Source organism: Homarus americanus, unplaced genomic scaffold, assembly GCF_018991925.1.
Source record: "Homarus americanus isolate GMGI-L3 unplaced genomic scaffold, GMGI_Hamer_2.0 scaffold14467, whole genome shotgun sequence".
NCBI lineage: Eukaryota > Metazoa > Arthropoda > Malacostraca > Decapoda > Nephropidae > Homarus > Homarus americanus.
The window spans coordinates 8,904,277-8,918,429 of record NW_024733734.1 but is presented as its reverse complement, the minus strand read 5'-3'; the positions used below and the strand labels follow the sequence as shown (position 1 = coordinate 8,918,429).

Here is a 14,153-nt window from a genome sequence, read left to right as displayed (position 1 = left end):
ACTTCGTGTTTTCTTATTTCCTTGTGGTTATCAGCATATACAGGTATATATTTATATCTTGTAGGTAGTTGATTATTAAGTGTGTGGGTGTGTGTTTTATCAACAACAGTACCCACGGACAATAACAAACTACTTTCATTTGTTATTTTTATTACCGTGAACACTTCCTTTAAAAACAAACAAACATATTTACACTGATTACTAAATAAATCAATATAAAACATTCTTCTGTAGTTATCATTCTGAGTTAACAATGACGACTTTTAATGGTTAGGTTAGTGATGGACGGACCAGTTTAAGGCTAGGAGGAGGACGGACTGGATTACCACCATCACTGCCAGGGATTAAGATGGTGGTGCTGCTTCTGGTGGTGGTAGTTGTGGTGTTGATGGTATTCTTTCGATTATTAGTGATGAGGATGGTGGTAGTGATGATGATGATGGTGATAGTGGTGATGATGATGGTGGTGGTGGTGATGATGATGGTGGTGGTGGTGGTGATGAAGGTGGTGGTGGTGATGCAGATGGTGGTGGTGAAGGTGGTAGTGGTGATGGATATGATGGTGGTGGTAGTGATGATGATGGCGATGGTGGTAATGATGCAGAGGGTGGTGGTGATGATGGAGATGATGGTGGTAGTGGTGATGGAGATGATGGTGATGGTGGTGATGGTGGTACTGGTGATGAAAGTGGTGGTGGTGATGATGGTGGTGGTGGTGGTGGTGGAGATAGTGGTGGTGATGGTGATAGTGGCAGTATAGTAACAGGAGCCATTGATGGGAGAGTAACAGTTGACAGGGCCGCTCTGGACCCAAAGAAACACAGAGACCTCGACACTGGTTCACTGACGGAGGAGAGAGGCAGCGAAATCGGTCTCCTCCTCTTGGATGATATCACCACCGTCGGGGACATAGGGAGGGAGCGAGAGCACCATCCTGACGAAGGGGATAATTGTTGTCGTGGGCGGCCTCCTCCTCCAGTAGGTGGGATTACTGCTGAATAAGAGACCTGGGGTGGAAAATTCATATTGATGTGACAGGAAACAGTTACTGGTGTTGTTGACGACGATGCAGCAGCGACAGATGGTATGGATGGCGTTACTTCCTGCGCCACGATGGTTTCCTCAGTTGTGGTGTTGGGGCTCTCTGGCAGGATGAGGGACACACGTACTGATGACCTACAGCAAGAGGAGGCACAGTTAGTCGCTGGACAGTCAAGAGGAAGCACAGTATCTAGACAGTCAAGAAGAGACAGTTAACACCAGGACAATTAAGAGGTGTACTACCTCTGCCCACACCTGTATTGTTCTTTCTAAATTATTGATAAATTAAATTCGATTGGCAGTGTGTCAACTACAGGAACTGAAGGACACTGAATATTTCAACCTAACCTAACCCGTGTGAGGCCTCGAACCCTGAACGACATACAACAAGGCACCGTTGTAAATATCTCACTTCCTCTGAACATATCCCCGGAAGAGACACAAATGTTGACCTACAGGAAAACAAAGTCAATATCTCGCCTTCTGTAAGTGTCCTTGGCTGGTGGTTCGTCCCCTGAACTAAGACACGACACCGTTGTAAATGTCTCACTAGCTACTGAAATACTCCGGATCGGGTGAGTCTCGAACCCAGAACTAGACCACGGGGAGGTGATAATTCATAACTCATTACTGAAATATCTCCCAGAGCTCCAGGACTGAGAAACCTCTTAAATATCTCACCTGGTACTGAAATACTCCCTCAGTGGGCCTCGAACCCTGGACTATAAGACAAGGGACACCAACATGAAATATTCTTACCTGTTGGACACGGGCACATAGTCGATAACACCCACTCCAGGTAGCCAGCGAGAATCACCGCTCTCTGCCACACCGTCCCTCCTGCGGCTACCACAGCACGCCACCAGGAACAGCGCAGCGGCACCACAGCAGCTCAACAGTAGAACAGTAAGAGCCACCAGCACCACAGCCATCGACATACCGGTACTAGTCCAGGGTAATGTACTGTTACCTCCTCCTGGGAAGTGTAGGGGGTAGTCCAGCATGGTGTTAATTGTGGTGGTGCAAGGAGTTGTTGTAGTTGTGGTTATGATGTGTTGGTGGGAGTTGTGGTAGTAGTACTTGTAGTTGTGGTTATGAGGTACTGGTGGTTGTGGGAGTAAAGGGACAAGAATTGGGGTTATGAGTTCCGTGGAAGTGGTATTGGACTTGTGGTTGTGAGATGGACGTAGTGGAATCAAGTTGTTAGACGGCAATGCTAAGGTAGGGAACTTGAAGGTTGTAAAAAATGGTCGTTTATTGGTTGTGGGATGATGATGGTGTTAATGCGATCCCTTTGGTTATAAGAGGAGGTTATAGTTGTGAGATGGTTGTTATTAGAGAGACGGGGAATGATATAGACTTGTGGTTGAGGATTCTCGGGACAGCTGCCAGTCGACGTGGGTCAATACCGCTTGTATAAACCACCTCACATTCCTGGCCCAGTATCACCAGGGCGAGATAAGTCACGAGTGAAGAGAGATGCTTCAGGCAACACGTTCCCGTTTACCGTTTACTACAGTGCATTATTGTTCCTTCAAGTCACTTCCTTCACGACTGTACCACTGTTTCTCCTAACGTTTATTGTTTATTCACGACTGTAGCACTGTAGAACATCATTAGTCAGGCACTGTACATCAACACATTCACTGTTTATTCACCACAGCACTGTATAAATCACTTCCTTACTGTATTCACTCTATGTTTACAGTGCCAGAAACAGAATAGCATTGAGTTATCCACTAATTTTCGATCTGAATAATTTGCAATATCGGTAGTTTTTTTTTTCGTCTTCTGCGTCAACAACAGACTGACTCAAGGAACATTATACTGACCCACCTTCCCAACGCAATCTTTGTACAACACTCGTTAATATTTGTGTCTATGATAATACTTGTGGTGAAGGAAGTCCCAGTGTGGCAGGAGTAGTATCTGAGGGGAGCTGGAGGTGGGATGTGTAAGGAAGATCTGATCGGGAGGCTGTCAACTGTAAATGTCAACGAATGGCGCGCGAGTCGGACCAATTTTACGCATACACACCAGAATATTACAACTATACACATCAATCATATCTAAAAAAAAAAGACTTTAATATGAGAAAAAAATCGATTAATTACGCTTTATTTCATCTTTAACAGGTAAGTTTAGTAGCGGCGTCATGTTAAAAAATACTCCGTGACAAAGAAATCGATGATCAAGTGTTTGTATATTAAAGAATCGGTACGAAGGCTCCTCTCACGGGCGGTATGGGCTACGCTACTGGGCTGCTATAACTACACACATATATCTATAATCTATATATAATCCGTATAGATACATATAATTAGGGCGTTTTATAATCATTCGGTTTAATAAATGAAGGTTTGTTATCTTCACGAGAGCCATTTTCCCCCCAGACATGAATAAGCTTAGCTGTTCCTATGTCTAACGAGGTTGTGGAAGATCTAATTTGAGGTGTGTTAATGCCTGCGTGTCTCCTTGTTCGAGTTATTATGAATGGTGTGGTTTATGACTGCCTCGAGAAGCGTCTGGATACAGCTGCCTCTCTCTCTCTCTCGTGGTTTGTGTTGACTGATGCTTAAGTTTAGTGGCTGATTTAGGGTAGTTTATTTTGACTGAACTGAGTCACTTTATGTTGTGGGGTACATGATGTTTGGTTCACACTCAGGATGGGATGGGGAAAGGAAACTCACAATGTGCTCTCTGTATACATATTGTATTGGATGTACAGTGCAGCTTGGTGCTGGGAAGGCAGCATGGTTACAAGCGTTGAGTAGAGAGAGCTGGTTGGTGAGGGTGCTCAGAGGAGGACCAGTTTGTGGGTCGCCATGTTCGCCGGCGGGAGCGAGGGCCGCCAGGCAGGAGTGGAGGAGGTGGTGTTACTTGATGACTGGCTGTAGGTAGTAAGAGAGAGCGGTCACCACGAGGTCAGGTCTTATATAGCGGAGGTAGGCGTGGCTTAATAGTTGACCTCCATCATGTAAGGCGGCGCTGGTTGACCTAGACCACGAGGCATACACTGGGGAAATCGCGGGGTCGGCTACTCAGCGACAAACAGTGTTTGTAGGGGAGGAATCCACTACAATGTATTGAATTAAGTTACTTTATTTTACTGAATTAAGTCAGTTTATTTTACTGAACCAAGTTAGTCTATATAGTGCAAATAATTCGTTTCGTGAGTGTGAATTATAAATAGAGATTTTAAGAAGAGTGTGTGTGTAATATTTATTCTTGACGATTCAGTCATTCCTCGTCACTTTACGCGTCTCCCTTATATTACTTTTTCCATTTTCTTTTGAAATTGCTTTAACCTCTGTTTAACCGAATGTAAATCTAACTTAAATAATAAAAAAAGAAAACAAAAATATATGCTCTTCATTTTTTTAATATAGTTTCTAATTTGATCGTTCCCATTTCATTTTCTAACGTTTCCCAGTGAAAATTTTTGGAACCCCGTTCATGATTTAATGGTAAAGTGTTGTATAATGTATTTTTTTTAATTACTCGGGGTTGTCAGATTTTAGATTTTTTTTTAATTCAGATTGCCTCGCTCGGTTAGATACCCGTTTTCTTTAAGCTGATGGCGTGAGGAGGGGGAACTATTTTGGGAAGTTGAGTAACAGAGTGAGGATTATGATTTGCAATTTCCAAAAGATTAGTGACCAAAGGAGAGGAGAGAAAGAGAGTGGGTGTGAGAGAGAATGATGAATAGATAGATGGAACTAGATAAAGAGCAAGTGATAAGAAAGAAAGTGAGAGATTTTGAGCATTAGAAAGAATGGCGAATAAAAAGAGTTTGCCTAACTTATTGGCCACCCACAAGAGGTGACCATGCCGAGGGAAGGAGGCCAGTGACTTATGTAGGATCCCTCCATTTGTTCTCGCTCCTACAGCTTAGGTTGATAGACTGTTCCATAGGTCTACCAGCCTCTGTGTTAAGAAACATTTCCTTATATTCTTCCTGTATGATACCTCGGCGAGCATCAAGTTATGTCACCTCGTATTGGTGGTGCGTTACATCACGAAAATATGACCTGGGTTCGCTTTTTCCCATCTATTTTAAGATTTCCCTCATAGTATCTTGTCTGGAGGGGTTGGTATGTCTTTCTAGAGGTACTGTACAGGGTTTCCATGCCTGTATACAGTAACCCAGTCTGGAATACAGTTGAAGAAGCATTTTCCTGTCATTGTATTTGGAGGCACGATTTATAATTCCTAAATCTTGGTTTTTTTTCATAGCTTCTTCCACTTGTTATATGGCCTTCAGTGAGATAGATAGATAGAGAAAGAGAGAGAGAGATTAAGTCAAACTGTTTCATTTCGGTTTAATTAAAATGCAAATCAATTCGGGTTATAAGAATCTTTATTTCATAGACAGTGTGCGTGTGTGGGGGGGGGAGAATTATCTTTTTATAATACATTTTTCTTCTGAATATTATACGCAATTCTCACATAGAGGTCAGGTCAAAAGTTCAGTGATGGCATGATGCTGTTTTTGGCGCCTGTGTGTGTGTGTGTGTGTGTGTGTGTGTGTGTGTGTGTGTGTGTGTGTGTTCAGTGTTGTCATTACGCTAATTGTTTAACCTCTTCACACACACCACAAAACAATCACCTCACTTCACCACTGAAATACCGGAGTTAACCCTTAAATTACGTTTTCTATAATAGCCAATCCATAAAAAAAAAAATCTCAAAATATTTCCAAGTAAATATTTTCATTACTGTAAACATGAAAATATAGACATTCTTTTTTTATATAAACAAATTAATTATATCACAGACAAATGTTCTATATATATATACAGGTATTTTATAATGTTTAAAACAGTATATAAAGTGCAAAATCTACCCTACATGTGCAGGATAATAGTGTACAGGTTTTATATATAAACTTTGTAGTATAATTGTATTAGGGATATTTTCATTATCTTTTTTTTGTATTGTTTTAAGTTGGTAATACTTTTTTTGTATTGGTAACTGCTCTGGTAACACTGATTTTAGTTGACGTTGAATAATTGAGTGGCTGGGTAATTAACAGGCTGAGTGACTGACTGAGTAACTGACTGTCAGATTGAGGGAGCTTCACTACACCTAACCCAGTCTGATACAACTGTACATATCCAATTCACAGTCAGAGGTTTATACTTCACCTCTCTATCCCTTAGTAACAAGCAAACACACCCTATACATACCCTTTACACACTCTGTACACACCCTATACACACCAGCAAAACGGTCACAACCCCACATGTTGTAATTTTTGGTTCATTGTTCAAATTAAAATCACCTTTGTTAAGTTGTTTGTTAGAATACTTTTTATTTGTTTATTTTTATTTTGTATTATGTATAAAAAATATTCATTCGTATTATTGTAATTTTTGATCCGTTAGTCACTTGTTTTTTTTTTTTAATGGTAATCCCAGGCGTCTCATTGGTTGATACAATTTTTAAGTTATATATTCCTAATGCAGCTTTTAATTATATTCTTTCTCGTTGTCTTATTTTCTTACACACAAAGGATTTATTTTCAGTTATATTATTGTTTATTAATTACTTTAGATATGTTATTAATGTATATGAATGTTATCACCAAATCCTGAGTGACTGACTGAGGACTTAATGTTTAGACCCGTTCACTGTTTGTCGTTTTGTACCCAACTCTGTCCACTTAAGTTGGTTTATAAGTAACAAAAGTCACTGTTTACCGTCACGCCACAGGGTTACGGTCACGGGTCACGGTCACGGAATGTTGAGGAAACCGACGGCGTTCCCGTTTTCCATGTCGGACTTGGAGGTGAAGAGCCTGTATCCAAGGTTCTTGATGACGGTCTGGCAGAAGTACTGAGTCCTCACCACGTCGTCAAACTTCATAATCTTCATCCACCGAGCGACGCGGGTCTTGGGGTCGTGACGTGTGCTCCAGGGTTCGTCCTCGTCAGAAGTTAAGTGGTCGTCCAGGTAATCTTGAACTCGTCGGTGGAAACTGAGTCCAGCGAACTTGAGGACCTCGCGGCTCTTATCGTAGGGGTTACGGGCGAGGTCTTCATACCTGAGGAGCATCACCTGTTTGGGATATAACTCCTTCAGGTAGAGATAGTTGCTGAAATCTGCCGTCAGGTCAGAACACAAGTAGCCAGGATCGTAGCAGGCTCGGGTCTGGCACCAGGAGACACTGTTTAGCCTGGAACTCATCACTGCCCGGGGGTCCCTCACCAGCCACACGAGCCGGACGTTGGACCTCTTCAGCAGTGGTTGCAGCAGCTCCAGCCTCGCCCTCACGACCTTCATCACGTGGATAGGGAAGAGGGAACAGAGGCGGGCCAGAGTGTCGGGGTGGTAACACTTGGTCCGAGGTATGATGCTACACATAGACCAGAGCCGAGAGTTACGCATGAACATCTCGTGGTTGATGAAGGCGAACTTGAGGTAGTCGTCTGCGTGTTGGTAGTCACACTGTAGCAGCCCTTGTAGCACCCCCACCACCTCCTCCTGTCACCCCACACCAAGGTTACACCCAAGTTAGTACACCAAAGTCTTACCTATTCGTTGATAATCATAATTAGTCTCAAAACATTAACCCTTCCTTCTACTGATTATATATTAACATTCATAAACATGTAACATTAATTAGGACAAGAGGGAGTGATAAAACAAAGGCTATTACTATATTCTCTGTAACTTTGGATTTCAAGTTATTTTATATATCAGCTGCAGAGAGAGAGAGAGAGAGAGAGTCAGTGTGTGTGTGTGTGTGTGTGTGTGTGTGTGTGTGTGTGTGTGTGTGTGTGTGTGTGTGTGTGTGTGTGTGTGTGTGTGTTGTGTGTTATTTATTCATTGCAGTAGTGTCACCTGATGTTCGTGTTGCAGATATTTGCAGGCGTTTGCTTTGTGAGTTAGTTATAAGAATGACGTCACAGTTGTAGTAATAACCCCTTGTAAATATCACCTTGTGGTTGTAAATATTACCTTGTCCTTGTGGTTAGCTTCTAGTTGGTTGAGGCCGTAGGTCATGAGCGGCTCGTAATGGTAAAAAGCTCCCGGGTGGGCGGCGATAATCTCAGCCAGGAGGGTGGAGCCGCTGCGCCAGGTGGACGACACTATCACTCGTGCTGGTGGTGTGGCCGCGGGAACCTGTAGGCAACCGTTATCTTGTTATTTCCGACACACACACACACACACACACACACACGCGCGCGCGCGCGCGCCACCTCCTTCGCCGACTCAAGCCCCGAGCTCCTCAGGGTTTACTCGACGTTCATACTTCCCAAGCTCACCTATGCCTCCCCTGCCTGGTCTTTTCCCCATGCCACACAACGTAAACACCTAGAAAAAGTGCAGAAGAGGGCATGCAAGATTATTCTCTCCCCTTCCTACTCCACATATCAAGAAGCGCTCAACACACTGACCCTCTCGGCTCTCTGACCATCACCACGACCTCATCTGCACATTTGGTGAGAAGCTTCTGCACCATCCCCGACACCGGCTCCTACTACCACCCGAGATCCCTCGTCCGAGAATTGCTGTTCGACACCACAACCGCATCCAGCCCATACGAGCACGAACTGACCGCTATAAGAACAGCCCAGTCCCAACCATTGTAAAAATTATCAACAACTCGTAAACAACCAGTGTATTCACTCCCAGCCAATCTTACCTTTTTGCACTGTCATTAAGTTGAAATGCCCTGTAGTATGACCTCCCCACCTAGTCATTACATATCATATTTGTATCACTTATGTTACTTGTATATTATTTGCCAATCAAGAGACCCATTCACCAATTATGTAACTATATATTTTCAACCTTCCGGCTGCCATGCTCTTTCAATAAGCTGTTAATTATTATTATTATCACACACACACACACACACACACACACACACACACACACACACACACACACACACACACACACACCTCGCTATGTTGAGTGCTGTACAGTCTCAACACTCGCTGAATGTCTAGGTCCTGTACTGACTCGATCACTTCCTCCAGCGAGGGTAGTGTGTATTCCTCTCCTGCTGGGTCTCCTCCGCCAGCCCCACCTGCAACAAAACATTCACTCAGTCGTTTGGTATTTGATTCGTGCTGATTTGTTTGTGTGTGTGTGTGTACAAGTTACAGCAAGCAAATTAAACAGTTATGATGCAGTAGTTTGAGTACTAGAGATGAATGGTAAATATATAAAGAACAATAGCAAAGGCGTAATATATATATATATATATATATATATATATATATATAATATATATATATATATATATATATATATATATATATTATATATATATAATAAGTGAATGTATTAAATTTTAGTAATGTATTCTTTTGTATTGGTGTAGTCAATAAACTCTGTCTGTCTGTTTGTGTGTCTGTCTGTGTGTCTGTCTGTCTGTCTGTCTGTGTGTCTGTGTGTCTGTCTGTCTGTGTGTCTGTGTCTGTAGTTGAGGTTGGTGTAACTCGGCCATAAAGATGAACTCAGTATTATAATTCACAAAGTTTGAAGCTCTTCTTACGAGACCAAACCCAACATAATACTAATAAAAGATGAGCAAGTTTTCACATTTCAGTTAAGTGGTGGTGGTGGTGTGGTGGGGGGCAGGAGGAAGGCATGGTTGGTTGCCATAAAGATTACAAACTTAGAGAAAGTGAGTCAGTTTAAAGAGTGGAGGACGATAGTGTATAAGGCTGTGTCGGGCTCCTCCTCCTCCTCCTCCTCTCTCTTCCTCTTCTTCCTCCTCCTCCGTCTCCTCCTCATCTTCCTCTTCTTCCTCCTTCTCCTCCGTCTCCTCTTTCGTTTCCTTCTCCCTTTTCTCCTCCTCGTCCTTTTCTTCTTTTCTTCTCTTCCTTCTCTTCTTTCTCTTCTCTCTTCTTCTCTCTTCCTTCACCTCTCCCTCTTCCTTGGAAACTGTATCAGTATTTGATGCGTGAAAAGAAAATAACAATTGAACGAAAGAAAAAGATAAATGGAAAGAGAAAGAGAGAGAGAGAAAGAAAGGAATCAGAAAGAGACAGAGAAATAAACGAGAGAAAGGTAAAAAAGAAAGTTATATTTGCTGCAGTTTTTTCACTCCCTAGTAAGCGGTCTGTCAGCGTCACACCTCCGGGAAGTGGCTTAGAAATATGAACCTTGAGAACTTTAAGCCACGAATTTGTTTTGGGGGTTAATTAATTATCAAGTGTATTAAAAGGGTGAAAAAAGTGTTTGGTAATATTAGCTTAAACAAAATCTCTAACCTAACCTAACCCATGAAAATATTATCAAGAATATGTGAGAAATCTTGCCACTTATATCGTCTTGGCGGGGAAAATGTGAGGTGGTGGTGGATGGTGGTGGATGTGTATTTATAAAAGTTTCCGATATTATTTTCCTTTCTGGTTTTATATAAATGTGTCTAGTGAATTTATGTTATTTTTTATATTTTTTGTGTTATAGCTTATTTTATGCTAAGGTAGACACGTTTTTATATCTTCAATTGTAGGGAATATATATATACACGTAGGTAGGTGAGAGAGAGGTGAAGACACTAATGCATGGACTCATAAGTTACCCCTGCGAAGAGAAAACACTGAAGAAAACGGGAAATAGAGAGAGATTTATGGCCGACCGCGATAGTTTTATGTACCGCCATTATTCCTTCATTTATGTTAGTATCTTCCTTCTGGTGCCTTCTTTTCATTTTGTTTTTCCCGTTTATTTTATTTGTTTTTTGTTTGTTTTAATGTTTGGGAAGTGAGTTAATTAGTGTGTTAATATGTTTTTTTTGTGGGGGGCTGCGTCAGGTAACTCTATGAATGTCAATCATATCTATCTGACCTCCTACCCATCTACCCTACCCTGACCTCCTACACCTCCCCTCACCTCCTATCCATCTACCCTCACCTACCTTCACTTCCGACACCTGCCATCACCTCTCCTCCTACCCTCACCTACCTTCACTTCCTACACCTGCCATCCTCTCCTCACCTACCCTACCTACCTTCACTTCCCTACACCTGCCATCACCTCTCCTCCCACCTACCCTCACCTACCTTCACTTCTCACCTGCCATCACTTCCTACACCTGCCATCACCTCTCCTCACCTGCCATCACCTCTCCTCACCTCGTACCCTCACCTGCCAGCCCCCAGCCTCACCTTGGCCCAGGTTTAGGGTGGTTATCAGGGTGAGAGTGGTCAGGATGAGGGAGCCGCCCACCGCCAGGCCACAGCTCACCGCCGCCCACCGCCTCCGCCACATCCTTGACGACGCTCTCTCCTCCTCTCCTCCGTCAGGTTGTGTGTGTCTCTCTCTCTTGTCCAGTATGTAACTCTCTCTTTGTCTCTCTCAGCAGGCGCGAGACAGTCACCAGCTCCGGATGTCTCTCAGTCACCAAGCGAGAGACCATTACCTGTGCCGCCTACTGACCTCTCGATGTAAGTACCTGTAATTAATATACAGTTTTACTAAATAATTAACACAGATCTCACACATACGAGACGGTGTTGATAAAATGTGTCCTTAAACAAATCTATATACGGGACAATGCTTGGTTAGAAAATGTCTCCTTTAGAAAAACAAAACCAGTTACTCGTGTTAGAATCAAGAGTTGGTGGTGAGATAAAGATTCTAGGGGTAGGATGAGGTGTAAATGACGGTAGGACGCAGGTGGGTGTGGGTGTGTGGCGGGAAATCAGCGATGATGGGTCGTGATGAGTGTGGTTTAAGGTTGGTCCACTGGCTGTATGTCTGAGGGATCCCCGCAAAATAACAGTCGACCTTCAGGAGTATTTTAGTTAATGTTCACGTTAATTTTAATCACCTTCATGCTAACGCTAATCTACGCTCTACTAACGCTAACCTAACAGCCTAACCTAACCTAACACTTCAATCTAACCTAACCTCAACTCGCTAACCTAACGCTAACCCTCGCCATCTAACGCACTAACCTACCTAAACCTCCTACCCTCCCTAACTAACCTAACCCTAACCCTAACCTACGCTAACCCTAAACTAACCCTAAACTAACCTAATCTATCCCTATCCGCTTCATTCATCTTAATCAGTGGTACCTAACAACCTTCCTTCCTCCTCCTCCTCCTCCTCCTCCTCCTCCTCTCCTCCTCCTCCTCCTCCTCCTCCTCCTCCTCCCTCTCCTCCTCCTCCTCCTCCTCCTCCTCATCCTCCCTCCTCCTCTTGCTCCACCTGTCCCTCTCTCCCCTCCCCTCCCCCCCCCGGGCATTAGGTGAAGGGGTTATGATCGTGAAACATTAGTGTTGGATCTTGAGTCCAGGTGAATCCTCAGGAACCTTGCATTCTGCCTTTCCCCCCCGTGTTGTGTGTGTGTTAAAGAGGTAAGAGAAATAACAGAGGACACACACACACACACACACACACACACACACATCATCCTAGAATAAAAAAACAGATCCGTCTTAACGTTCTGTAATTGCCATCGTTTATATATCAACTCTCTCTCTCTCTCTCTCTCCCCTCTCTCCTCCTCCTCCTCCCTCCTCCTCCCCCTCCTCCCTCCTCCTCCCTCCCTCCCTCCCTCCCTCCTCCCTCCTCCCTCCCTCCTCCCTCATCTCTCCCTTCTCTCCAGTCAGTCAATCAGATCACCATTGGGAGATTCTATAATTTACCAAATCAATTATACGTCACTTTCTCTCCCTGTCATTAGGAGAAAATGCAGTCTTCTCTTACCCCCTGTCGTCTGTCTGTCCCTGTCCCTATCCTGGTCTCTGTTTATCCTCTCTTTCCCTGCCCTCGCCGTCGCCACCGCCCCCGCCCTCGCCCCGTCCCCGCCACCGTCCCCGCCACCTGTCCCCTCCGTCCCCGCCACCCTCCCCCCCACCCGTCCCCGCCACCCTCCCCCCACCGCCCTCGCCACCCTCGCCCCCATCCCTCCACCCCTAAAAAACAGGTCATCCTCGTTCAAGTTGAGTCATAACCTCTTCATCCCTGAGTCAGAGCTTGATTAGTCCGTTATTAGGAGGGGTGGTAGTCGGTGTGGAGGGTGGTGATCCGTTATTGGGAGGCGTGATAGTGCAGTACGTTATTAGGCGAGGTAGTCAATATCCCCCTCACACCTTTTTCCCCAGGTTAAACAACAGCCAATGATTAACTCACTCTGAACCACTGGGAAAAAATTGCGTTGAAAAGGTTATGGGAAAAAATGAACTCGATATTGACGTCATTGATGGGAATAAATTTGGATCCTGACAGAAGACCTAGAGTTATTTGTTTGTTTTTGTTGGTTTGTTTTGTGTGTTAGGAGTTGTAATCATAGAGTTACCCGACGCAGCTCAGGCAGGACCACCATCACCACCACCATGCAAATTATAACACAAGACATCAGTCTCAGCCCCTTACCCCTCCCACATCTCACTCTCTCCTCCCCCCTCACCCCTCCCCTCTCCCCCTCCTCTCTCCCCCTCCTCCCCCTCCTCCCTACCCCCTCCCCTCACCCCCCTCCACTCCCCCTCCACTCTCCCCCCCTCCCCTCCCCCTCCCCTCCCCCCCCCCTCCCCTCACCCCTCCACTCACCCCCTCCACTCTCCCCTCCCCTCACCCCTCCCCTCTCCCCCTCCTCTCTCCCCTCCCCCTCACCCCCCCCCCCCCTCCCCTCTCCCCTCACCCCTCTCCCTCTCCCCCTCCACTCTCCCTTCCCCTCACCCACCTCCACTCTCTCCCTCCTCACCCACCTCCCACTCTCTCCCCTCCCCCTCACCCACCTCCCCTCTCTCCCCCCTCCCTCCCCCCCTCCCTCTCTCCCCTCCCTCCCCCCCCCCCTCCACTTTCCCCTCCCCTTCCCCCCCCTCCCTCTCCCCCCCTCCCACTCTCCCCCCTCCCTCTCCCCCTCCCCCTTCCCCCACCTCCCTCTCCCCCCTCCCTCTCCCCTCCCCTCCCTCCTCCCCTCCCCCCCTCCTCCTCCCCCCCCTCCCCCTCCCCTCCTCCCCTCCCCCCACCCCTAGGTCCTCCTCCTGCTGGTGTCGTGAGCTCAACCAACCCTGAGATAATTACACGAGCTGCTCCTCCTCCTTCAGTAGCCTCTCACTGATACAAACTACCGCCGCTAACTTTATCGCTAACAATTAACGCGACCAACGAGGTGGAGTCGTTAGAGGCGAGGC

General features: G+C 45.2%; 1 protein-coding gene across 4 annotated transcripts in view; it reads right to left on the bottom strand.

Moving 5' to 3' along the window:
• Positions 1-5,383: 5,383 nt before the first annotated feature.
• The window catches only part of LOC121870004 (carbohydrate sulfotransferase 1-like), a 24,078-nt gene continuing 15,308 nt past the window's right edge, over positions 5,384-14,153 (bottom strand). For all 4 annotated transcript variants that reach the window (XM_042371704.1, XM_042371703.1, XM_042371702.1 and 1 more), the window contains exons 2-5: positions 11,175-11,461; positions 8,955-9,082; positions 8,005-8,169; positions 5,384-7,527 (exon numbers count right to left, since the gene is read on the bottom strand). In XM_042371704.1, the coding sequence (XP_042227638.1) occupies positions 6,778-7,527; positions 8,005-8,169; positions 8,955-9,082; positions 11,175-11,277 (1,146 nt within the window). In that variant the 5' untranslated portion in view covers positions 11,278-11,461 and the 3' untranslated portion in view covers positions 5,384-6,777. The remainder of the gene's footprint in view (positions 7,528-8,004; positions 8,170-8,954; positions 9,083-11,174; positions 11,462-14,153) is intronic.